The sequence below is a fragment of the Galeopterus variegatus genome, unplaced genomic scaffold (assembly GCF_000696425.1).
Source record: "Galeopterus variegatus unplaced genomic scaffold, G_variegatus-3.0.2 Scaffold114, whole genome shotgun sequence".
Lineage (NCBI taxonomy): Eukaryota > Metazoa > Chordata > Mammalia > Dermoptera > Cynocephalidae > Galeopterus > Galeopterus variegatus.
In genome coordinates, this window is record NW_007726225.1 from 82,715 (window position 1) to 109,078 (window position 26,364).

Below are 26,364 nucleotides of genomic sequence, written 5' to 3' on the forward strand. Positions count from 1 at the left end.
TAGCAAAAAAAATATATAAAAAATATTTTTCAGTCACTTTTGTAGAGGTATATCTAGAGTTTAAACAAACCCAGTTATTTTTAGTGCATTTTTTCATTCTTGCTTTTCCACTTAACATTACATCTTGAAAATTTGTCTTAAATACTCTTCAAAATTATGTTAATAACTGCATTATATTATATTTTATGGAGGTCAATAATTTAGCCATTCTCATATTGTTGGACATTCGGTCTGTTTCCAATTTTTTATCTTTATATAACTGCCTTCCACATTTAAAAAAAATATATTTTCTTTGATTATTTGCTTACAGTTTCAAGAAGTAGGATAATTGGTTGGAAGTGTATGAATATTTTACAGACTTCTATTTATGAATCTGATCTGTTCTTCAAAAAATTTTTACCAATTTATACTTATACTAGAAGATTTTGACATTGTTTTTCTCATAGCACCAGTATTGTACAGTATCATATTTTTTCATTTTGAGAAATGAAAAATGTGATTTTTCTGTTTTAATTTCCATTTCTACGAACATCTTAGAATGTATTTATTAGCCACTTGTGTTTCTATTGGGTGTGTGACTTGTCTGCTCATGTCCTTCAAATTTCTGATAAGGTTTTTCTAATTCATTTATTTTAAGAGTTTTTTATGCATTAAGGATGTTAATCTCTGTGTGTTAAATTTGTTCCTTATCCATTGACTTTAAACTCAATTTGTGATGTTTTCCTTCATCTGTATGTTGAGAAAATAATTTTATATCTAAACATTAAATAAATTTAAAAAATAATTAAAAAAAAAGAAAATGGATGAGACCTTCAAGTTCTCACAAATACGGTGGTATGTTTTAGTCTTGCAATTATATATTCATTTTTTTCTTCCTGATATCAACTAACTATTATTTTGAAACAAAATAACTCTTGTTGTTCGTTATACTTCCTTAGTGTCATTCCACAATACATCTGTTTATAAATTTTGTTCTCAGAATCTGTCTTAATGTATCTCACAAGCATCACAATTATTGTTATGGTTAAATGTGTTCAATTCATTTTATTTCTTGAAAATGTTTTAGGGAAGAAAAGTTGGATAGAAGAATCATGTGAGAACATTAGCGAACCCCAGTGTCCAGAAGGGTAAGATTATGTTGTGAGATATAAAATCTTCATTTCTACGAGTACCATTTTTTTCTCTTTCCAAATTAAGAAGATTGTTTTTATCTTCTTAATGATCAGTTATTGGTTCATTAAATATTATTTTTAGCCAGAACTTGTGTTTGGCATTGGTTATATGGAGATGATTATGGTATAACTACTATTCTGGAAGGGAGTAGGAAAAAAAGAGGCCATGAGTATTTCGTCATTAATATTTATGAACGCTAGGTGGAAGTATTTTTGTCTTTTTTTTTGGAAGAAAGCATCTTTATTTTCATTTGATATTTTGAGAGTTGAACTTGTAGCAAATTACTTTGTAGCTTATTTTGATTTTTTGTATTTTGGTCCATTTATAAATTTTAAATATGTCTGTGAGAGGATGTTACATAATTTTATAATTCATGTTTGTTCTCTTTGTCCTGAAAATATTTTGTGCAATACCTTACATACGAGGGTACCTCAAAAACTTCATGGAAAAATGGACTTAAAAGAAAATAAAAATTCTTCCATGAACTTTTTGAAGACCCTTTGTATGTTAGGCTATGAAAAAGAGTTTGTATAAAATTTAAAGGGTAGAAATTTTATGAAGGTGTTAGATATATTTATCTTTGTTCCACTTGAGATCTGCTATCTCATATAGTTTGAATTATTCATCTTCAGAAATATATATTTATTTCTTTAAAATAATGTTTTTTCTAAATGATTAATATTGCCAATGGGAATGTTAAATGGTACAACCAGTTAGAAAAACCTTTGACAGTTTCTAATAAAGGGAAATATACACCAACCCTATACTCAAAATAAATAAATAAACAAATAAAAATAAAACTTTTAAACCTGTATTTTAGCTCATTTTGTTCATGTATACAATTTATTTTTGTTATATAAGATGTCTGGTTTTTGTTTGGATGGGAGAGTACTTTATTGATTTAAAAACAGTTTTAACAACAGTAGCAAAATCTAAACCTAAACCAAATAATTTCAACAGAAGAGCCTTTTTTTTCAAAGGAGACTTCTCACATATGCTAAGCTGTCGTTTAAGGCCAAGATATATTGGAAAGTTTAGACTTAATGAATTTTTAATCTTTTTCTTCTAACCATTGATCATTATTTTTCAATGTAATGTTAAATCTTTTGGTAGAAAATATAACTCCTTTCGTTACAAGATCATAATTTAGAACACATTTTATTATACTGGAAATTATTATACCAATATATTTACCTGGTGGCCCTCTAAACTGCTTTTATGTTTTCTGTTGATTGAATAGAAATAGTTTTGTATAGATATGGGCCATGGAAACTATAGGCAGCTGAGCCTCCAGAGTCTCCCAATGGAGCTATGTTACAGATACTACTTATTGGTTACAATAACAGATTTTGTACAATCTGAAAATTGTATAAAATTTTTCTCCTTTTTATGAGGTTGCTTTTCTGCTGTGTGTGAAGGTAAGATGGAAGGAGGTGGGGTTGAAAATGGCAAGGCAATGTAAATATTTGCTCTCAAGTTTGAAATTACTGAGTAAACTCTCAATGGAAAGTCTTTTCACGGTTATCTAGTAATATACAACTCTCCTACAGTCTACCAGGTATCACTAGAAGCTGCAGAATTTCTGAGCCATAGCTGTTTTGGTGTAGCCATGTAGCACTTGTCCATAGCTAATCTCTTTTGCCTGATACATCACCGTATGTCGTTTTTTTTGCCCCTCTCTCTAGATTTCCACACCATACACATTAATTCCGTGTGTGTGTGTGTGTGTGTTAAACCTCATTGTTGGATCATTCCTAGTTTTGAATCATTTATTTGTTGTTTGTATATTTAAATGTAGTGAATATCTCTCAAACACCTGTATTATTTATATCTTTTAAATACAATAAGCTTAAGAGCCAAATATAGTATATAATTTATGCTAAATCTAATAGATACCACCTATTAGACTAACGTAGAGACAATGTCAGAAAGTGGTTGTTCAGGAAAAAAATTGATGAAGACAACAACATAATTTAGGCAGTGCTGTTTATCCACATTTGTTTTCCTAAAAATTTGATTACCTTTTAGTAGCATTTGGTCTAGCTTTTGGAATGGCAGTAACTATGAATGATGTTCTCTGTTTGGTGGCTCATAATGGCATGAATGCTTATAAATACTATTTAAATGAGAGATATATGCATATTAAGATATGATAAAGCATGTATGTGAATATATAAGGGTACTTCAAAAATTTCATGGAAAATGGAATTCAAAGGTAGTACAGATTTTCCCATGAGCTTTTTAAATATCTCATAAATACCAACCTCAGTGGAAAATCTTCACTGGACCTCTGCCAAGGAAAGAGAACATCGACACTGGATGTGTCTTCTTTTTGCTTCTTTAAACATTTTCCTTTTCTTTCTCATTACCCAGGTTTGAAATGCCTCCTACCCTCTTAATTTCTTTGGATGGATTCAGGGCAGAATATTTACACACTTGGGGTGGACTTCTTCCTGTTATTAGCAAACTAAGTGAGTAACTTCAGAGTTTACTAGTGGAGTGTCATGATTTCAGTGAGCTAGACTAGGGAGACAGTCTTTTTTGGAAAAGTACTGGCAGAACCTAACTGTTTCACCAAACTTCCCTATTGCAAAGTGTTGAACCTGGTAATAAGGCACTAGTCTTTAATTTTGTGGTTACTCTGAAGCTGTCCTATAAACACTTCTAAGATAATATAGTTTACATTAGGATTGTAACCCTTGGACATTTTAATAGATATTTATTCTTTCTTAGAATTTTGGATTTTTTCATTTGGAAAAACTATTTATTTATTTTATAAATATTCCATTTTAAGAATAGAATTTCAAAAATGGAAGGTATTTCTGATGTGATACTAGTAGTACAGACATAGAATATTTGCCTGCTCATTATCCTGTATTATCCTTTGGGTTGAATTGGATCCTTCCAGTTTCTTTATCTCAATCAAGGCCTTAATTGAATGATTATTATATAAGTTATTGGTGAAATAGTAGAATGGCCTTTTCTTAATATGATGCCTAAGTTTTAAATCACATTAACTACCAGCAATATGGGCGTCAGTGCTATCATCATTGTTATTGAAAGAGGAAAACATCCTATATGAATATAAAAACTGTAGTCCTTTGCTAGTTATCAGTGCTCACTATTTAAGTAGCTACAGTATAATACTGGACTGAAATAGAAGTAAGTAAATTAGATTATTGTAGTGTTCTTCTAGAATTCTAAAATATTATTTCCCAGAATTGAGTATATGAGGTTGCTTTAAACATTAAAATCACTCTCAGTAAATGCATATATGTGTCATTCTTATCTTATGAAGTACCAAAATAAATTTTTGACAGCTTTTTAAAATTTCAGTTTTTATTTTCTACCTGGAAGAAAAAAAATTTTTAAGTAAATAATTATTTGGCTTAAAAAGTTGTTCAGCTTTGGGGCCGGCCTGGTGGTGCACTGGATAGTGCGCTGCTTGGGAAGCGCGGCGGCGTTCCCGCCTGAGGGTTCGGATCCCACATACAGACTGGTTCCCGCTCACTGGCTGAGCGAGGCGTGGGAGCAACGCCGAGGGTTGCGATCCCGTTGCCGGTCCCGGTCCAGTACGGGGGCGACACTGAGGGTTGCGATCCGATGCCGGACATGGAAAAAGACAAAAAAAAATAAAAAGTTGTTCAGCTTTGCATGGACAAAGCTCTGTTCTTACCAGCAAGCTCATGGGCTTTGAAGTTTGAACCCAGGCCTTTGTTACCATTACGGGGAGAGTTTTTCTCTGTGGCACCAAACATGGCATCCTGAGTTCAGAATAAAGGAGCTGTAGGTACCTATGACAGTATATGAAGTGGAAAAGACGTCAGTACATAGTTAGTCTAAACCCTAGCTTTGAATTACTGGGGAATGTACCCTGTAACTCTGCACTGTTAGGAAGGCACTGAGAGATGTAGACACATGCCAATCCGAGGAACCTTTTAAAGCAATGGAGTATTGCTGGAATCCTTAGTTACGTGTTTCTTCCTCAATAGCAGAGGCAGGAGAAGAGGAGCGAGATGCTGGGGCTGAATCAGCAGGGCATCAGGGACAGTCCACCTCAGTGTTTTCTCTGACTTGAAGCCAAAAGATGCTTTTAGTCTTTAAGCAGTGAAGTTCATCCAGGGTTAGCTGGTCTGGATCTATGGCCTGGGACACTCTCACCCCAGTGACTGCTTCACCTTGTTTACATTTGCAGAGTGAGCTACTGGTGCAGTTTTTGTTGTTTTTTTTTTAAAACTACCTGTTGTAATTTAGGTATTTGACCACCAAGTAGTGTCAGGGATCTAGCAAGCATCATACTATTACAACTAGTCCATCTTGAACCTATTGTTATTGATATGTATGGGAATTATTTAATTGGCTTAATTATTTTGTTTAATGTTTTTCTAAGAGAAAAATTAACACTCATCTTTAACATTGAATTTGTAGCCATAACCTCCTGGGCAAATTTTTTTTTTTCACATAATTTAGACTTCTGTGGTACCAAAGCTAAAGGAGGTAAGCAGGTTGTCAGATGTGTTTATTAATGATGTGTATTTTTTTCCCTTCTAGAAAACTGTGGGACATATACCAAAAACATGAGACCTGTATATCCAACAAAAACATTTCCTAATCACTACAGCATTGTCACAGTAAGCTCTGCATTTCAACTTTTATATGTTCACAGAAGCGAGATGTAATTGTAACATTTTTTGAGGGAATAATTAGATTTCAGATGAAAGAAAAATAATTTTTTTTCCCCCAATGTGTAGTTAAACAAAGAAACCCAGGTTCTGGGCTTTGCTCTTGCTCAGCTGCTTACTAGCTGTGGCCTTTGGAAACTCACTTTTACCTGCTGGGTCTCCATATTCTCAAATGTGAAAAGAGGTGATTGAAGACCCTGAGAAATGATTTCTTGGTTTCCTTTCAGTTTTAAGATTCTCTCGTCCTTCTATCCTTTTTTTTTTTGTCTCCTCACTAGTTTGGTAGCTTATTTTATTTGAGCCAAAAATCCATCCTACACTTATGTGGTCTCAACTTGTCTTTCCAGTCAGCTGGATGATGAGTTAGAGCCTGCCTCCGGATAGGATTACAGTCCTGTTTTTGTTTCAATCAAAGTTTCCAGAATTCATTCGAATCCAGGAAAAAAGTAGAATTCATTAAGCCTTAGGGTTGAAGCCAGAAAATGAGTATGTTAGCTTTATTGATACAAGCTATTCTTGGACCCAACGGAAAAGGAGTTTGTTCTGCAGAAAAGCTTCACTCATTGATGCAAAAAGACAAACAGACCATTTTAAAAAAAATTTGGGAGGCTGCCTAGTTACATATAGTTATATTATATATGCCTTCATCCATGGCATTCCTGACTTATTTTCTCCTGTTATATAATTTAAAACAAAAACTCTACATAAGTATTGAGTGGTTGGTTGTGTTCCAACAGTAGCTGTTTTTGTATTCTTCCCTCCTTAAACTTTATTGTAATTCCTGGTAGCTTCAGTTATCAGTTTCTCTTTGATGATTTTTCTCTGTGACTTTATTTAACATTAAATAAATTCATAATTGGCAGAAAATCTGTATTTTATGTTTTTCAGGGGCTTTATCCAGAATCCCATGGCATAATTGACAATAACATGTATGATCCCCAAATGAATGCTTATTTTTCATTTAAAAGCAAAGAGAAATTTAATCCTGAGTGGTACAAAGGAGAACCAGTAAGTTTTTTTATTTGTTTTAGCTACTGAAATAATTTATTATTATTATCTATTTCAGTCAGAGTAAAATACCAGATTTCCTGGAGGTCTTAATAACCTACTTTATTTAATATGTCTGTAGCCATCCTTTCATAAATAGAGATGAATGCTGGTAATCTGAAATACAACTTGTATGATTGCATAAAATGAGAGTAGTTTATTTCCTAGATGAATTTGGGTTTTGCTGAGCCACTTTTCTTTTCTGCTTGATTCTTCCTTCTTATAGTAATATCAAGTAGCAGTAGTTTGAGGGAAATGATTTTGATCTACACAAAGCTATGTCGTTTCTGAAAGAAGTAAACTTTGGTTTTTAATTCATGTGTACTAACTTAGAAGATTCTCTCTGATTGTGATTTAGATGTGTTGTTCTTTTTAGTTTTTTAAATTGCCACAATAATTTCAGTGTCTACTTGGATAATCTCGGTATTCCTCTTAGAAGGAAAAAGAGCATAATGTTTAATTGGCAAGTTATGAATTCAGATTTTAGCTCTGACATTTAAAGCTGTATGACTTTGGGTAAATCATTCCTTTTGTGCCTCAGTTTTCTCATATCTACACTGCAGGTAATACTATTAACTACTTCAAAGGGTTATTTTGAGGATTATGTAAGTTAATAATGTAGGATGCTTGTAGTAATGCTATTTAGAACTGTGATTGGCAGTAATAAGTGCTTAATAAATGTTAATTACATAAGCAAAGGTGTCAATAAATTAAAGACATGTATATCTGTGAATTTTTCTTCTTTCAAGAGAAATATACTGAGGGGTTTAGCTCTAAATGTTGCAGGAGTTGCCAACTGACTTACGTTCATCTATTTAGATGAATTTAATCTCTGATTATTTAATATCTTTTTGCTTTTGTTTAAGGGCCTTATTACAGGATTGTTGTAGTCTAACTGTTGGAGCTCATTAACATTAAAGACATTCTAGCACATTCCTCTACAGAGGAATGCATTGGTCTTGGGTGAATACATACTTTCCTAAGAGATGAATGTTTGTATGATGTCCTAACGTTCCTTCATTGTCTTCCCAGATTTGGCTCACAGCTAGATATCAAGGCCTCAAGTCTGGCACATTTTTTTGGCCAGGATCAGATGTGGAAATTAAGGGGATTTTCCCAGACATCTATAAAATATATAATGGGTATGTGTAGATGAACTTTTTCTAGGACCTATATTGTAGAACAGCTCACTTTTCTCTCTTATCAAGTCCTAAGCTCCAGAATTTGAGTGATATGTTGGCTGAAAAATGAGAACTGTCAGAATAAGAAGTCTATCATAAAGAGTTTGAGATGGATGGTAAATAGACAGTAAAGCTAGAAAAGTGTTTTCTAGAATCACTTATAACATGTGTTCAGATCTTTGGGCAGGAGTAAAAGATGGGGTCATGGTGAATGGAGAGATCTGAGGGTAGGGGCACTGCCCATGCTAACTCTGGGAAGAAAAGAACTAGGAGAGGAGAAAGATGAACATGTTGAAGAGGACACAGGTAGGAATGCCTCTCTGGTCTCTGGAAATATTGTTTAAAAGAAGATATTAATGGCACCTCTGTATTTCCATTTCCAAATTACTTTAATAAAATGCTTTCTAATGTAAGAAACTTATCAGAATAACCTCCTCATGATATTAAAAATCCATGACATATTGAGGGAAAACAGTTTTGGTTTTTTTTTGCAGCTGGCTGGTATGGGGATCCAAACTCATGACTTTGGGGTTATAAGGCTGTACTCTAACCAACTGAGCTGACCGGCCAGGCTGCAAAAATTTTTTTATGGAAGAATCCCTTTGGCTGATTTTAGTGAGGCTACCAAAATAATTTATACTTATGAAATTTGTATTGTAAAATAAATACAACATTGTATGTGGTGGTGGTGAATAGAACAGATCATAAATCCCAGACAAGAAATGCTTAACAATTTTCTCTGGTAATCTTACGCTGTTCTGTATTCTTTGCGGTTCCATGAGTACAGTGCAGTGCCTCTTTGCCCTATTACTTACCATTGATGGTAATTGAGATTTTATGTGCCATGCATTCTACTAGGTGTGGGTGATTTAAAGAGTAATATATGGTCTCTGGCTTTTCAAGGTCTAGTAGAGAACACAACTAACTGTACTTGGGGTTGGGTAAGCAGTCTGATGAAGGTGTGTAAACAAGAGTTTGTGCCCAGAGGAAGCATAAGTAATTCTGAGAAAATGTTGCCTGGAGAACTGTTACCTCTCACAAGGTGCCTACTTCCCAATTGTATGGAGATCCTCAACCAGTGAATTCTTCAGGAGGCACCCTTTGTAGAATGTATTAACTTATGAATTATTCATGTGGTATGCAATGGCTGTTCTTGGGAACCTGATTAGTACCCTCAAGAATAGGGCACGAAGCATATTTTTAAAACCAATTACAACCAAATAAAACTTAAGTGTAAAACTTAACTTTTGTTCCTTCATTGGGTAAACAGATTTAGATTTGAAGTAAAACTCTTATATGACTTAAACACAGTAGATGCGTTGGATTGTTTTAGAATACCTCAACGCTATTTTCAATAAGAAAAATATTTATATTTTATATCCAAACAGTTGTCACCAACTTGTTTCATATTGTTTATCCTTAATTTTAGTTCGGTACCATTTGAAGAAAGAATTTTAGCTGTTCTTCAGTGGCTACAGCTTCCTAAAGAAGAAAGGTATGTAGGTGATTAATTTCTATTGCAAATAATCCTTTGTTTTATAGAAAATAGACTACTACAGAACTTTGCTATTGGCTATGGATGTTTTATATCCAAAAAAACTCTTCAGTGAACTTTTATGGCCACATTTTGAACAATTCCAAACCTGTAAATTATTTTTCAGCAAGTTTAGAAATGGTATCCCAGCATTGTAGAATTTTTAATCACTATCAATTGTTGAATTATTCTTTCTATTCTGTTTTTCAATGTGTTCATAAAATATTACATTTTGATACTGTTTGATTTAGACCACACTTTTACACTCTGTATTTAGAAGAACCAGATTCTTCAGGTCATTCATATGGACCAGTCAGCAGTGAAGTAAGTATATTTTTATCAGTGATTACTTCATTTAACCTAGTATCATGTAATTGAACCTCGCTTTGAAGCAGGTTTCTAGACCATTCCATAAGAGATATTCAAATAATCATTCTTTATTGAGTTGTTACTAGGAAACTAGAGACAGGAAAACCACTCATAGACTGACACTGTCAATGTAACATCATGTTTGACTCGACACCCTTTCAAGAAATTAGCCAGCTCCTGGCCATGTTTGTAATCTGTATAGTGCTTTAAACATCAACTATTGCCCTCAATTCTCCTGTGGCCATATAACTTTTGTATCTTGGAGCAGAGGAAGCATTAGAACAGAAAATGATTTGAGCTTCTTTCCTTATACCTGTAAGTTGACTTTCCTTCTGATATGTATTTTATCTGTGACATAAGATATGGAAAGAAACAATATGGTAAGGATCTGTGAATATTGTTGGTCATGGTAAAAGGGACGAGAGGGATTGACAGGATCAGGATCCTTCACATCAGAATCATTGTCTAGTTATCTTTTGCTCCTTGTGATTCCAAGGGATAAAAGACTACAAAAACACACTCTTCCTTAACAGTGAGGGCTTAATCCCCAAATTTCTATTCCTTCTCCTGCCCAGGAAGCCCAGGCTGGACAGTTTGTAAGCCTCAGGGACTCTTCAGTGTAGGTCCAGATGGCCTGACATATCTATTGTGAGCCCTGTTTTTGAGGGTGCTACTTGGTCTAAAATACTTCACCAACAGCAGAGGAAGGAAGATAGCAAAAACCACGCTCATTTTTCTCACTTGAATTTAAAACAGCTGCCTAAATTGTCTTCCCTTGGCTTCCCTAACCCTGGGTCTGCCCTAGAGTTGCTCATGTTAAAGAGCAGGTACTACTTGGATTGCTTTCACTTCAGATAAGAGAGCAAAGAGAAAAGAAGTTGACCGTCACCTAGGTCTTCTGTTCTTGTCCTTTGTATTCTTTCCATCAAAATTCATCTCCTGCCGCTCCACTGGGGTTAATAACCTTATTGTACCATGCTTTCATTCTGTCCTTCAATTAAGAAAGCTCCTTCGTAGAGGTGGAGTAAGGAAGAGGTGTGGCCAGCAACATGCTATATCATGCTTGGTCAAAGGGAAAAGTTTCTCATCGCTGTTCTCTGGGTTTGAACAATGGGCCAGATGCTAGTGTGATTTTTACTCTTTCACTAAAGTCACTGATCCTTAAGAGCCATGACTAAATCAATTTGGCTGCAGATAAGTCTAAGGATCATTTTGTAACTGTTTGGTTATCAGGTTATATAAGTTTTAAAATCGGTGCTGCCTTTTCTAATTCAGTAATGATTTTCCAGAGTACCTGATTTTCTGACTTATCTTTGTTCAAGGTTGAGGTCATTACTTTTCAAATCATATTCATCAATGTGCAAACTCTGTTAAACTCTAATGTTACTGGCACATCAAAACCCGCTTTATCTTTATAAAAAATTCCAATTCATATTGCTTGGATATCTTTAAGTGAAAGCTTGTCTCATATTACAGTGAAAACCCTAACCCTAACCCTAACCCTAACCCTAAAACTGCACAAGAATTTTTCTTAGGTGGTTTTGCAAGGAGAGAGGAAAAGATAAATCCCAGAAAGCAATTTGCTAAAACTGTTCTTGGAAATAATAAGTTTGTAAGGAAATAATAGGTTGTATTCCTAGGAGATCTAGTTAAAAAAATTAAGTACATAGAATTATAAAAAGCATTTCATGAATAATTTTAACATTTTGAAAATTAGGAAACATTGTCCTTACACAGTGGCATTTAAATAATCAGAAAATACAAGAAGAAACATTGTAGAAAATGAAGTGGTAATTAAGAATGCACTGGTTTCTGGCCCAACACTGTGGATTTCAGCTGATATTATTTTGTCTTAAATTGTCTCTAGTCTAAGTAGTAGCATTTGAACCTCAGGGAGGGAGAGCTGATAAGAACAGCTAATGTCATTCCCAAAATAATGATTGAGGGCTGGCCCGGTGGCGCACTGGAGAGTGCACCACCTGGGAGCGCGGTGGCGCTCCCGCCGAGGGTTCGGATCCCATGTGGAGACCAGTTCCCGCTCACTGGTTGAGCGCGGTGTGGGCGCAACACCGAGGGTTGCGGTCCCGTTGCCGGTCAGTAAAAAAGACAAAAAGGAAAAAAAAAAAATAATGATTGAACATGTACAGAAGATGGGCCCTTCCATTGTTCATGATCAGCAGTTATTTACTGTTCTTCATGTTTTTGACCCTGACCTGTCTTAGTCTAATCATAGTTGCATCCACTGAACTTTTCTTTTCTTCTTCTTCTTCTTTTTCTTTTTCTTTTTTTTTTAGCCATTAGTATGGAATACATCACCTAAGGTTGCTTTCCGTTCTTAGGTCATCAAAGCCTTGCTGAGGGTTGACAACATGGTCGGCATGCTGATGGAAGGTCTGAAAGAGCTGAATTTGCATAGATGTCTGAACCTCATCCTTATTTCAGATCATGGTAATCTGAATTTGCATCATTTACCCTTCAGGTTAAATGTTGCCCAAAACAGTTTACTTGATTGATTTTTGTATCACAGTTTTCTCTGAATGTTATAGTTAATTCTTTTTTGAAAATGTAGTTTCTTACGAAAAGTCTTTAGAAAAAATTTTTATTAAATATAAAATACAAGTGAAACACAGAATTCACAGAAATCTAACAGCTTACCAATCACAATGTACCTATATTCTGATTTGAGAAAGGCCTACACCAGGAATTTGAATAATTAAAAAAATTTTTTTTTAATATTAAATTTTGTAACTCTACAACTTTAGATTTAATTGGAACAGGTTATTACGTACCTCTTCAATTTTCTTTACTATGATAAATCTGACTTTAGAGGTGGTATATATTAATTTTGATAGTATTTTAATTTCACTTTTACTTACTGCAGTCTTTGTAAAACATGTTTTTTATGTATAGCTTTGGGACTGTAGAAGCAGTGTGCATACAAAAAAGTGCAAAGTTTCTTTTTGTTTTTGTTCTTGCTATTGTTATTTGCTTCAGAAATAATTACAGAAAGCTATTTTTAGAATCACTTTTAAGAAGTTATATGCTGGGGCCGGCCCGGTGGCGCACTGGATAGTGCGCCGCTTGGGAGGCGTGGCAGCGCTCCCGTCCGAGGGTTCGGATCCCACGTACAGACCGGCTCCCGCTCACTGGCTGAGCGAGGTGCGGGAGCAACGCCGAGGCTTGCGATCCCGTCGCCGGTCCCCGGTCCGGTACGGGGGTAACACTGAGGGTTGCAATCCGTTGCCGGACACGGAAAAAAGACAAAAAGACAAAAAAAAAAGAAGTTATATGCTAAAGAAGCTCCAGTTCTGGAATGAAAATGAGTCATATACTTCCAGTTAATACCCTAGGTGATTTTGGGCAATTAAGTGGGCTTTCATTTTCAGTCTAAAATTGTGATAAGACATTTCTCTTCACTCACACAATGATATGGTCATACATAATTAAGAAAAAAACATTAAACTAATTTTGGGTGAAAGAAAGGAAAAAGATTTTGAAAAAGTGAAGTGGTAGAAATAGCTGAAATTCTGTGTCTTACCTATCAGGTGTTGAATTAATATGAGCCCATGTTTAATGAATTAAATTCTGAGAGTAAAAGAAATTCTGCTCTACGTATTAAATTTTTTTATTAAAATTGCAACATGTTTTGGGATTTTTTTTCTCCTAGGCATGGAACAAGGCAGTTGTAAGAAATATGTGTATCTGAATAAATATTTGGGGGATGTTAAAAATATTAAAGTTGTTTATGGACCTGCAGCTCGATTGAGACCCACTGATGTCCCAGATAAATACTATTCATGTAAGTGTATCTCTAAAGTAACTTTGGATATGGTTATATTAAGAATACATTCCTCTAAATCATTATATATCTAAAGTAAAGGGAATCAATTACTTTCCTTTTCATGATTAAAACTTCAGTGCAAATCTTTTGTACCAAGGGGATTTTATGGGTCTCTATGTGAGGACACACATCTAAATGGTTATCTGTTTGTTATTCATGGGCTAAGCCTATTATTTGATGAGCTTAATAAATTTTATGTTGTAGTGTATACTTTACTTGTATTAGGTTCAAAATTGTACTAGAAAAAAGTTTGAGAAAAACTCAACTATATTTATTTAAGTTTAGTTAATTAATGACACTCCATTAAAATAACTTACTTCATTTTAGAATAATGTTCGGTTATGAGAAGGAATGCTGGAGAGATTATTAATTCTACAAGCAATTGATTTCTGTCCTCAGAAATGACTTCCTTAAACCATTCCAAAAAAATAATAATAATAAAGAATGAACCTTTTAAACAGGGAAAAAGAAAAAAATTTCATTCTCTCTTGACCACATGTAGAACATGAACTGCCAAGAAATGTTTAAAAATACTCATTCTTTTGCATGTCAAGCCTATTTCATAACTATTTCCACCTCTGGTACCGTACTCTTTTTGATTAACACTCTTGATTACTTTCAGATATGCGGACAAATTTTATCTTTTTGTTACAATTAACTTTGAAATGGAAAGAGAAAAAAGCTTTTTTTAAGAATTGGGTTTAGTTTAGGCTCTGCTCGATGTAAGTTTCAATAGATACTGTTGAATTTTAATGAAGAGAAATAGATTTCACTGATGGAAAATGGTTATGCAAATATATTAACACAGTGACACAAAGCACAGGCTCCATATGCACACTGACTTTTTTTTTTTTTTTTTTTTTTTTTTTTTTTTTTTTTTTTTTTTTTTTTTTTTTTTTTTTTTTTTTTTGTGGTGGCTGGCCACAGAGATTGAACCCTGGATTTTGGTGTTATCAGCACCATCCTGTAACCAGCTGAGCTAACTGGCCAGCCACAATGACATGTTTTACTTACTTTTATTTTTTTAAATTTAAAAAAGTGGTATATGATTATTATAAAACTTATATAGCCAATATAAAAAACTATTAAACTGTTATAAAAGATGTACAGGCAATGGCAGTTTCCAGAGATGTTTGGGATGGCTAAGCTTTAGCCACACCCTTATCTAAGTTAGGCCCCCAAATTTCCCAAAATAAAGGAAAAACTGTATATCAATTTATCTACATATATGCATAAAATATATGTACAATATATATTCTTTAGATGATTTTCTCAATCTTAAGTATGGCTAAAAGAATCTTTATAAAGCTAGACAGCTACTGATATAACACAAAATACGCTAAGTAAATCTGTGAGATTACTATGCAAATTCAGTTTTAAAATTAGTCTACTTGCCTTCTCTTTTAAGTTACTCTGTGCCCCTCTTATTTGGAAATTCTGGATTTATCATTGAACATTAGAATATACAAAGTAAAAAATAACAGTTTCATATCCTAAGTTCTCCTACTTCACAACTCACTTCTCTCTGGGGACAACCACTGTTAAGTTTGAAATATCTTCACAGGTATTTGCTACATGTATATAAAATACAAAACGTTTTCATTTTTATCTAATGAAATCATACTAGATCTAGATGGATATATGGATGGATGGATAGATATTTGGGTGGATGGACAGATGGATGGATGGGCAGATGAATAGATAACCAAAAGGATGATGAATGGACAGACATGGATGAGAGGGATGGATATGACACTTAACAATATGACACTATTTCATGGGCATCAGTGCAGAGTAGTACCTAAAGATCTGTTTCATTCCTTTCAGTGGCTGATATGTAATGACTTAAATGAGCTGTTTGAAACCTGCTTTGGTATTTAAATTGGGATTTGATTCTGACATTCTACATTTTTGTATTTTTTTTTAATTGTAGCATACCATCAACTTTTAATTCTTGTGTTTGTCTCCCTTCAGTTAATTACGAAGGCATTGCCAGAAATCTTTCTGTGAGTATTTTTATTTTTCCATTATCTAGTTATTGTTAGTTTTTTATAATGTATGTATTTAGAGTAAAGGTTCAGTATCTGTTCTTGGAATTATAGGATTAGAATTTTTGAGTATCCAGGGCAATATGTAAATGCTTATAGATTTTAAAGATCTTTAAGGATACCTCCCAATAATCTAGGTTTGAAAGTTTTAAAAAATTTATTTATTGGCATTATGAAATTTATATGATAGTTCAAGAAATAATTGAAAAGATAGAAGAAAAAACCTATAGCTATACCACCATAAATACTGTTAGCATTATTATATTTTTACTTTCAATCTTTTTTTAATGCCTATTTTTTAAAAATAAGTATCTGTCCTAGTGTTATCTATACTACATTTTGTATTTTATACAGTTTAGGTCTTGAAGAAAATTCTTGCAATTGCAGTTACAAGGGTGTTTGAACATAGGATCATTGGTAGTAACTTGAATATAATCTAGTGACACAGGTTAAGGGTCCTGGGGCTTTTATGCAATAATAATTATGATTTCCTATAAACATTTCAATTAGCATGGAATATTCACCTTGTACATTATACAAGTAGTAAGAACTCTTAGTTATTTTTCCGTCTGTGACTTATTGGGCAGGCTGGTAAACTGTTTGGAGAAAAAATTCATGTGGAATTAGAGAGCAATTTCAAGAGAAGTTTACACTCACGTAATATGGAAATAATAGTTTTTCTTTGCCTTTTACAATTTCAGTGTCGGGAACCAAACCAGCACTTCAAACCTTACCTGAAACATTTCTTACCCAAGCGTTTGCACTTTGCCAAAAGTGACAGGATCGAGCCCTTGACATTCTATTTGGACCCTCAGTGGCAGCTTGCACTGTAAGTTCTGACAGTATCCCTGGTGAACTTAGCCTGCTCTGTTAGTAGTTCATGGTAACCACTGGGCACTGTCTAACAACACTGCTCTGCAAAAACTGTACAAATATGATTCTCTTCACTCACACACACACTATTTCTCAATCTTGGCCTGTGGATAATTCTTTGTTGTGGGGAGCTGTCCTGTACATTGTGGGATATTTGCCAGGGTCCCTGACTTCTACCCACTAGATGAAAGTAGCACCTCTTCTCTGGTTGTAATAACAATAAATTTCTCCAGACAAAGCCAAAAGTCCCCTGAGGAAGAGGGATTACCCCTGGCTAAAAACTATTGCCTATTGCTCTGGCCTTTCATATACATATTGATTTTTTATTATGATTTATGTGATGTCATTTGCCATTATATCCCTTCTACACATTACAGTCATGTCTAATATTACCTTCAAAGTCCAGAAAACAATTGGTAAAAACACTTTATAATAATGTGCAACTACCTTTATTATACATGGTTGTTTTTTTCATTTTTCTTATACTAATCCATCAATAAACTTCAGTTTATTGGTGTGTTTGATTTATTATTTGGTTGGTTAACATTGTTAAATATCTCAAAACTTGATCATTAACTCTTTTGATGGTTGCCAAGAAGCAAGTCATGATAAATACCTGTGTTAAGCAAAACTTAAGCAGTGAACCAGAATTCAGTCAACAGAATTACACTGTCTTCACCCTTTTAGAGAACTGTGCTTTTAGCCTTTATATGAAAGGAGGGAGGGTCCTTACCCTCATGGGAGAACTAATATTTAGTGAATTTCTACTATATTTTAAACATTTCTTTAGGCTATATCATTGAATTTTTTATAAATAACCAACATGAGAAATTGAAACCAAGAGAAGATAATTAATTGTCTAAAGTCACAGCTAGTAAATAGCACGATCAAGGTTTAAAACCACTTCTGTCTCAATGCTAGTGGTTTTCCCCCTCTATGCTACATTGCTTATAGTTGATTTGTCTGTGAAAGGAAAGATAGATGTGACCCCTTAATGCTTTTCAAAGCTAGGAGGGTTTTTTTTAAACCTTTATGTTTGTTTAACAAAGCAGCTACTTATTCTTTATTAAAGAAAATAATGTTATGGTTATCAATTATGCTTTATGAAAAAATATTTATTATTAATTCATGTGTCAAAATTAGGAATCCCTCAGAAAGGAAATATTGTGGAAATGGATTTCATGGCTCTGACAATGTATTTTCAAATATGCAAGTGAGTAAACCTATTATACTTTAAAAATAGGATTAAATATGAAGAAAAAGTGATATATAAAGTTTTAGACAAAAATACAGACTGATTGATTATATACCTTGAATGACAATTATCAAAGCATATGCCTTCATAGACCTTTTTCCTTTGGACATTAATTTTCTTAAAATTTAATATTGGTGTTTCATGAGCATGTCACATATAACATATGTCCTACTAATTTTTATTAATTATTTCTAATAATTATTTTGCATTTGTGCTCCATTAAGAATATTGCTCCAGGGCCGGCCCCGTGGTGCACTCGGGAGAGTGCAGCGCTTGGGAACGCAGTGGCGCTCCCGCTGTGGGTTCGGATCCCATATAAGGATGGCTGGTGCGCTCACTGGCTGAGCGCGGTGCGGGCAACACCAAGCCAAGGGTTGCGATCCCCTTACCGGTCACAAAAAAAAAAAAAAAAAAAGAATATTGCTCCAAAGTAAAAGAAAGCCAGTGATTTAATAGATGAGACGGTATCATACTTATGTTCCGAAAGGAGATAATATTACCTAGCCCTTCAAAATTTTCAAAATACACTCACAATATGTAGTTATCTAATTGGTTCCTGCAGCACTGTGTGTGAGGTGGGCAGGGTGAAGGTTATAATGAAAACAGATTTTATCATCCATTCTGTTCTAATCATCAAATCAAGAATTGCAGTAACTAAGAGAAATATTGTAGATGTCCTTAGTTTATATGTGCAATGGGGGTTAAAACGGTATCTCACAAAGTCCATTGGGCAAGAAAGTGTTCCCATTATTTTAACATAACCAGTTTATATATGTAATATGGTTTTTGACCACATGTATACAGAACTGAAATGCACTGATACACTGTTTCTTTTCTGGCCAATCCAGGCCCTCTTTATTGGCTATGGACCTGGATTCAGACATGGCCTTGAGGTTGACTCCTTTGAAAATATTGAAGTGTACAACTTAATGTGTGGTAAGTGTGAACAGGCGGCTTTCATCCCTTCTGAGAACAGAGCTGGAATAGCATTATCAAAAGTAGGCCACATGGTGGGCACCTTTGTGGAGATGATGGTGAGAGACGACAGACCCTCACGTTGTCAACTCTCTTCTTCCTGACCCACAGTCACTGAAAAAATGTGTAGAACATACCATCTTATTACTTATCAGTTTTTTCCTCTAGGCTGCACACTGGTACAGAACAACACTCACAGTGGGTGGTCTGTACATCCCCAGTGCCTAGCACTTTGCCAGGGCTTAGTTTTATGACTCTTGAATCAGAGCAGTGGAGGAAGCTAGAGAAAGAGTTTGGAGGCAGTGAAAGGTGGACAAACAGGAGTCGTCTCTGGTAGCAATAATAGTTGAATGAATGGCAGTGTCAAGGATGGAGAAATGAAGGAGAATCTGTTAGGCATAGTCTTGGTTTATGCTGTACCTGTGAATTAGTACTTTTATGGTGGGGTATAAGTTTTAAATATTATTTCCTTTTTCAGATGATGATAGTGGGCATTTGCAAAACCTTAAATATGTCTTAAGTACCATTCTTTCATGGGAGCCTGTATACTTAAAATGAGTTAATAAATCTTAAAGTGCTTATAGCAGAGCCTGGCATATAGTAAGTGCATTACTGTATAAGTGTTTGCTATTATTATTATTAAGAGCGTGAATCTTAGACAAAGTCGGTTTTAAATCCTGGGTCTGCACATTCGTAGCTTTGAGACCTAGGGCAAAACGCTTTGATTACTCATCTACCAGATATTGATGATAACTTATTAAATTGTTTTGAGCATTAAATGAGAAAAATATGTTAACACAGTGATTTGTATATAATATGCATTTAACAGATGGTAAGTATAGTTATTATACACTTCAAAATTCAAAACATTTTATAGTGAAGTACAGCATACATATCAGTATTTCTGTTAAGAATAACATAGTCATAAGTACTCTAAAAAACCTCAGAGTTTTGTAGTTTTGTTTAAGTTAAAGAGTAAAGGATTCTTACATATATTTGGTTTTAAAAAGTTTTAAATCTTGACACAAGTCTACTATTTATTTGGTTTGAAATGTCTAAGTAACTCTTTACCATTATTGGAATTATGCAGATTTACTGAATTTGACACCGGCTCCCAATAATGGAACTCATGGAAGTCTTAACCACCTTCTGAAGAAACCTATTTACACCCCAAAGTATCCCAAAGAAGTACAACCCCTGGTAAAGTGCCCCTTCACAAGAACCCCCAGAGGTAACCTTGGCTGCTCATGTGACCCCTCAGTAAGTATTGCTGAGAAGTTTAGCCCATATGTGTGGTTTTATAGCAACCTCTTCATAGTGTGTGCTATGGAAATATTTAGTAATCAATTAGAATTTATCACTGGGGGTAAATATATATATTTTTTAATTTTATGGCACATGCAGACCTTTTATTATTTCTTTTTCCGCTTTCTAGTTTTTGCATTTTCAGCTCTATTTTTATTCCTTGGTGCTATGACTTAACTTGGGTGCAGGGGGGAGAAGTCTAGTTGAGTCCGTGAACATCCTGAGGCATGGAATCTGTGCTGTTATCCTAGCAGTAAGGTCTTGAGCACATAGTAAACTACCACAATGTTTATTCTCTAAATACATCCCAATCTATTTTAAATTTAGGGAGAAAATAACATTTTTTTGGTACAAAATGGATATATGACACTGTTCTTTTTTTACTCCTATCTTAATATAGTTGTCTTAAGAAGATAAAAATACCTGTCATGTTATTATGAACAAAATTGATGGTATCCTTAAAGATAGCAATTAGGGGAGTAGTTTATTTTATGCTTTTCATTCTGTTTTAGACTTAATGTGGGCTTGGAGAAAGACTGTTGAAGTAGAGATATAAGAATTATAAAGCAGCAACTATGTTCTTGTTTTTCAGTTACTACTGTTATGTTTATGCTAACAGTTTTGTCCTTTTGCAACTATCATTCCTCTCCTTTTAGCCTCATCAAAAAATAACTTTTGCTTACACAATACTGTTGTCAATTTTATCTTTGTTCTCTGTTGGGTTAATTAAACTGTAGAAGTTGTATATTAGAAAATGAAAACATGTCTCTTAATCCTTAAAAATAATTTTATAAACTTTTTTAGATTTTGCCAATTGTGGATTTTCAGACACATTTTAATCTGACCGTGGCAGAAGGTAAGGCCTGTTACTCTCAAGCTTGGAATGTGGAAGGAAGCAAGTTTTTTCTCTACAATGTGAGCCACACAGAATTGGTTTGGGGGCATTATTTGAGAATAACCAATAAAATAAAGGGAGTAATGGAGGACCACCTGATAAAATATGGAGATTTCTTTGCTTGACAATCTAGAATGTTAGTCATAAGGAAAGAAGGGATATTTTACAGTGGAAATAGCATGTAAAATATTAAGTGGAAGCTGAATCCCACCTTATGAGCATGCATGATGGAGGTGTGTAGGTTTATAGTAGGTCCTCAGATTTCCATTTAAAATACCTACTAAGCTCCTTTCTTACCTGGGTTTTGGTTAATTATAACGGATTATAAATTTATTTATCTAAAGTTATTTCATCATAACTTTTTTTTTTTTTTCTTTTTCCTAAAAGATGACCGGTAAGGGGATCTTAACCCTTGACTTGGTGTTGTCAACACCACGCTCTCCCAAGTGAGCTAACTGGCCATCCCTATATAGGGATCCGAACCCATGGCCTTAGTGTTATCAGCACCGCACTCTCCCGAGTGAGCCACGGGCCGGCCCTTGTCATAACTTTTGAATAAAAACTGAGACTATGCAACTGATGAAAAATTTCAGTTTATGACTTGAATGTTCAGAGTCACTTTGATATAACTCTGATCCTTGAGTTACTTGGCTCACACTATTTTTCCTGCTGGAATAAAGAGGTAAATTCTGCGTTAATCCTGACTTGAGCTTGTCTATATAAAATCCCTACTGTAAATGTTTGGATTAGCGAGATCTTTAATAGCCCTGAGGTGGCAAAGTATTGTGGTAAAGGATGACACTTTCAGAACTGGGTAATTCTTAGTTTGAATATGAGCTTAGGAACTGTATGTCCATGGAAGAAGTATTTTTTTCCCTGTAAGCTGCTGTTTCCTCATCTGTAAAATGGGCATATAACCTGAATTCATGGAGAAATGTAAGAATTTATTAGATGGTATATACAAAGAACTCTACAAAGCACATTGACACTTGGACAAAAGGCAATAAACTGAATTGTTAGTGTTTCATTCAATTTAATCTCATAATTTTAGTTCTGGGCTTTTGCTTTCCAGGAGTGCATATCATCCAGAAATTTTTCTTTCTGGAGTATGTCCTGATGAATAAGTAATTAATGTAATGTTAAAGAATTTTTGATAATATACATCCTAACTAGACTTTCTAGCAATTTCATGTAAAGTCCTCTAGTAATATCTTGATATTACATTGATATTTCAGTATCTTTACAGGTGAAAATTGCAGTGACCCTCGATTGTTGTGTTAATTGTTTATGGTTTTGTTCTTTGTAATTACTTGGGTATTTTTACAGTTAAAAATAATTTTTCAATATGGCCAACTAGAGGAAAAGTTTAGATGAGCGTATCATTATGTATCACTTAATGCACACTAACTACATTTAAAAATGGTGGTTTCATTTCCCCCTTATGACCCAAGAGAAGATTATTAAGCATGAAACTTTACCCTATGGAAGACCCAGAGTCCTCCAGAAGAAAAACACCGTCTGTCTTCTCTACCAGCATCGGTTTGTGAGTGGATACAGCCATGACATCCAAATGCCCCTTTGGACATCCTACACTGTCTACAGAAATGCAAGTATTTGTCACCTCTTTAGCAATGTGTCGCTATTTCAAATTATCATTAAGCAAAACATTGAAAGCATAATTTCCTGTTGTTAATCTTTGCTCTATAATCAGTTCTCAAATTAGAGGACACAGAACAAAGAGGCAGAAAAATTAGGTCTCAGTGCTAGCTCTGGCAGTAACTCGCTGTGTGGCTTTGAGACTCAGCAAATTTCTTCTGTGAAATAGGGGTGTGCAGTAAAGGATTCTTCCTTGCCTTCCCCGTCCCCCCACCCAGTTTTGATATTTTATGATTCTAACTTATAATTTCATGGTATTAGTTTTATAATCAGTCACAATTATTCATTTCTAAATACATAGCTGTGTGAGCACAGTATTTCTCCCAGCTGCCCAAATCTAAGGGGGTCTACACTGATGGGGAAAGACATTCAAGTTCAGTAACGTCATCACATCTACCATCTACAGGAAGAACCCCAGCCTAGATTAGAGAGAGGCCAGAATCCTGTCCACCACCAAGATCAGAGGAGTTAGGCTTTAAAAAGAGTGAGGGCAAATATCCCAGTATCCCAGATCACCTTTTCCCCTGACTTCCAGTCCCCCAGGGGCTGTGGTGGGAAGAGAAATGGTGAAGACAGTCCTTGAAAGGGAGAAGTGGGGAGGAGACATGTGAGATTTAGATCTCACGTGGAATTGGAATTTAAAACTAGACTGACCAGATTTTCAGGACCTGAACATGACTGGCGAGATATATATGCCCTTAAGGGATGGAAAAGTGGATTTGAGTGAGCTCAGTTGAGGGTAGCAGTAGAATTTAAAAAATAAAATTGCTGTTAATACTTACTGAGATTGCTAAATAGGGAGGTGGGGATATGTGTCACCGTATATGTCATTTCTGTGTTAAAAAATGTATATGTAAACATTCACATATTTATATAAAGTTTCTTGAACTTGATTTTTTTAATTTTTGAAGACTGCTTTAAAACACTTTAAACTTTTTTTTTTTTTCCTTTTTTGTCGTTTTTACTGACCGGTAATGGGATCGCAACCCTCGGTGTCGCGCCTGTACCGGGGACTGGCAACGGGATCGCAACCCTCGGTGTTGTACCCGCACCGCGCTCAACCAGTGAGCGGGAACCGTTCTCCACATGGGATCCGAACCCTCGGTGGGAGCGCCGCTGCGCTCCCAAGCGGCGCACTCTCCAGTGCGCCACCGGGCCGGCCCTAAACTTTATTTTTTACTTGACTTTGTAATATATAGCAGTCTACACTGTTTTGTAGGCACTCCATCCTACTTATTGTTTTTAATACTTTAATTGTGGTGTTGTTTGATGCTTCTTCTTTTTAAAAAAAAAAAAAAAAAAGATGACTGGTAGGGGGATCTTAACCCTTGACTTGGTGTTGTCAGCACCACGCTCAGCCAGTGAGCGAACTGGCCATCCCTCTACAGGGATCTGAACCTGTGGCCTTGGTGTTATCAGCACCTCACTCTCCCGAGTGAGCCATGGGCCGGCCTTGTTTGATGCTATTTGACTTCTCAGCTTTCTGATATTATCAAAGCTGCATGAATTTACAGTCATCACTACTCCTGAGGTTTTTACATTGCTTTTCAGTGGTTTTTCCTTCCTTCTCCCAACAACTTTTGGCATGTGGTTGGGTGTGGAAGATAGACTCAAATCTCTAAAAATCAGCATTTTACTACATAAAAGCTTAAAATTGTATAGATAGATAAAAACATTATAAACAAAATAGCACAGCAGAATAGGAAAATATTTGTACATGTATGACAAACAATTAATATCCTTAATATTGTAAAGAATGTTTGCACTTCAGTTAGAAAAAAGATGAATACACTAGTAGAAAAATGAAAAAATGGTTAACAGGAAAAGACCATTAGAGCTCCATAATTTTATGATGTAGTTCACCTTTGACTATTTATAATGGAATTTCCTTCTCTCCTCTATGCCTGATACCTAATGGTTCTTTTCATTTTGTTCTTCAGGACAGTTTCTCTACAGAAGAATTTTCCAACTGTCTTTACCAGGATTTTCGAATTTCTCTTAATCCTGTCCATAAATGCTCGTATTATAAAAATAACACTAAACTGAGTTATGGGTTCCTCTTCCCACCACGTAAGTTTCTTCCTCCCTGACCTTTCCTTTTCTCATCCTCTTTCTCTCTTACTTTTCGTTTTCTTTCTTGTTTATAAATATATTATACCTTGAGGGGCAATGCACATAGCCTTGTTTATTTATTAGTAAAAATTGTGAGTTAGAAACATAACTACTAGGGAAAAATTTAAAGCAGCTAAAATTTGAATTTTAATAAAACTTTGTATTTTTTTTTGGAAAGTCGTGTTTTAGTGCAGATACTGCAAATAGAACACTCTACTTTTCTTTCCTGAATCTCTTTTAAACAGGATTTGAGAAAACTCAGTCAAGTTAGAAGGACACATCTGGATTCTTAGGAAGAAGATATAACCTGGTTGTTTAAAAAAAAATGTGATTTTTCAAAGATTAAGTAAAGGTAGAGTCTTAAGTGTGGTTGCTTTTTCACTGATACAAAGCCTTTACAGAATGGCTTTTTTGAAGTTAAGTGTTCTATTTTTTGAAGTGGCAAATTTATATGTTCAAAGGAGAAGACACTTTGAGGCCAGCCTTAAAAGGCAGAAATCAGAAGATTCTAGGTGCTCAAATACCCCCAGCATTCAGTCCAGTCCCCAGAGTGTGTCTGAAGTCAGAACTTGGCTGTTGCATTATAAAAATAGACAAGATCCAAGCCTTAAATTCATACAAAGAAGCCTTTTACAGCGTTTTGAGGCAGACATCCTGTGATGTTTTTTTCTGGGTAGTAGGTGTTGTTCTGAAGCCAGATATTCTCTTTTTTCTTTTCACTATGAAAAAGCTTAAGGAAAGAAGATTGTCAATACAATACACTTTAGATGAAATAAGGCAAGTAAGGTAAAGTTTGAATATGTTTGATTTGGGGTCCTTATTAAAGTATTTGTTTCTTTGATAAATTCATTTTGGAAAAGAAAGTATTTAAATACTTTATTTTTTTTTAAGAGACTTGACCAAATACATTACATTTTACTTTGACTCAATACCCAGGAAAGTTTTACAGGTTTAAGATGATACTCAGCAAATTTTTAAACATGCCCCCCACCATGAAATACTGTAATTTCTAGTGTTATTTGTGAAGAATGAAAAAGTTGTCCTTTTTTTCTTTATAGAACTAAATAAAGATTCAAGTGAAATATATTCTGAAGTTTTCCTTACTACTAATATAGTGCCAATGTACCAGAGTTTTCAAGGTAAAAAAGTTTTATTTCTATATTTTATAATTTCAATGAATATCTATACATATAGGTATGATTTATGTATAATAGAATGTATGGTCTAAATTAAATGACTAAATATCAAGTACATTTTTCAAGGTTTGTTTAACTTTGAGAATAATAGTACATAAAAAATTGTACAAATGTTAGAATAATAATATCGCAATATCTATTCTGCTTTGTATTTAAATGTTTATAAACATTTTTTTTTTTTTTTTTTTTTTTTTTTTTTTTTTTTTTTTTTTTTTTTTTTTT

The 26,364-nt window shown here is 34.4% G+C and overlaps 1 protein-coding gene across 1 annotated transcript in view; it reads left to right on the top strand.

Moving 5' to 3' along the window:
• ENPP1 (ectonucleotide pyrophosphatase/phosphodiesterase 1) overlaps window positions 1-26,364 on the top strand; it is a 40,325-nt gene that overhangs the window by 8,790 nt on the left and 5,171 nt on the right. The window contains exons 5-22 of the mRNA XM_008586976.1: window positions 1,067-1,127; window positions 3,547-3,644; window positions 5,725-5,804; window positions 6,744-6,863; window positions 7,935-8,044; window positions 9,513-9,578; window positions 9,869-9,941; window positions 12,326-12,434; window positions 13,654-13,785; window positions 15,802-15,833; window positions 16,577-16,704; window positions 17,892-17,961; window positions 18,852-18,939; window positions 20,069-20,238; window positions 21,088-21,139; window positions 22,630-22,784; window positions 24,775-24,904; window positions 26,005-26,085. Coding sequence (XP_008585198.1) covers window positions 1,067-1,127; window positions 3,547-3,644; window positions 5,725-5,804; window positions 6,744-6,863; window positions 7,935-8,044; window positions 9,513-9,578; window positions 9,869-9,941; window positions 12,326-12,434; window positions 13,654-13,785; window positions 15,802-15,833; window positions 16,577-16,704; window positions 17,892-17,961; window positions 18,852-18,939; window positions 20,069-20,238; window positions 21,088-21,139; window positions 22,630-22,784; window positions 24,775-24,904; window positions 26,005-26,085 — 1,755 coding nt within the window. The remainder of the gene's footprint in view (window positions 1-1,066; window positions 1,128-3,546; window positions 3,645-5,724; window positions 5,805-6,743; window positions 6,864-7,934; window positions 8,045-9,512; window positions 9,579-9,868; window positions 9,942-12,325; window positions 12,435-13,653; window positions 13,786-15,801; window positions 15,834-16,576; window positions 16,705-17,891; window positions 17,962-18,851; window positions 18,940-20,068; window positions 20,239-21,087; window positions 21,140-22,629; window positions 22,785-24,774; window positions 24,905-26,004; window positions 26,086-26,364) is intronic.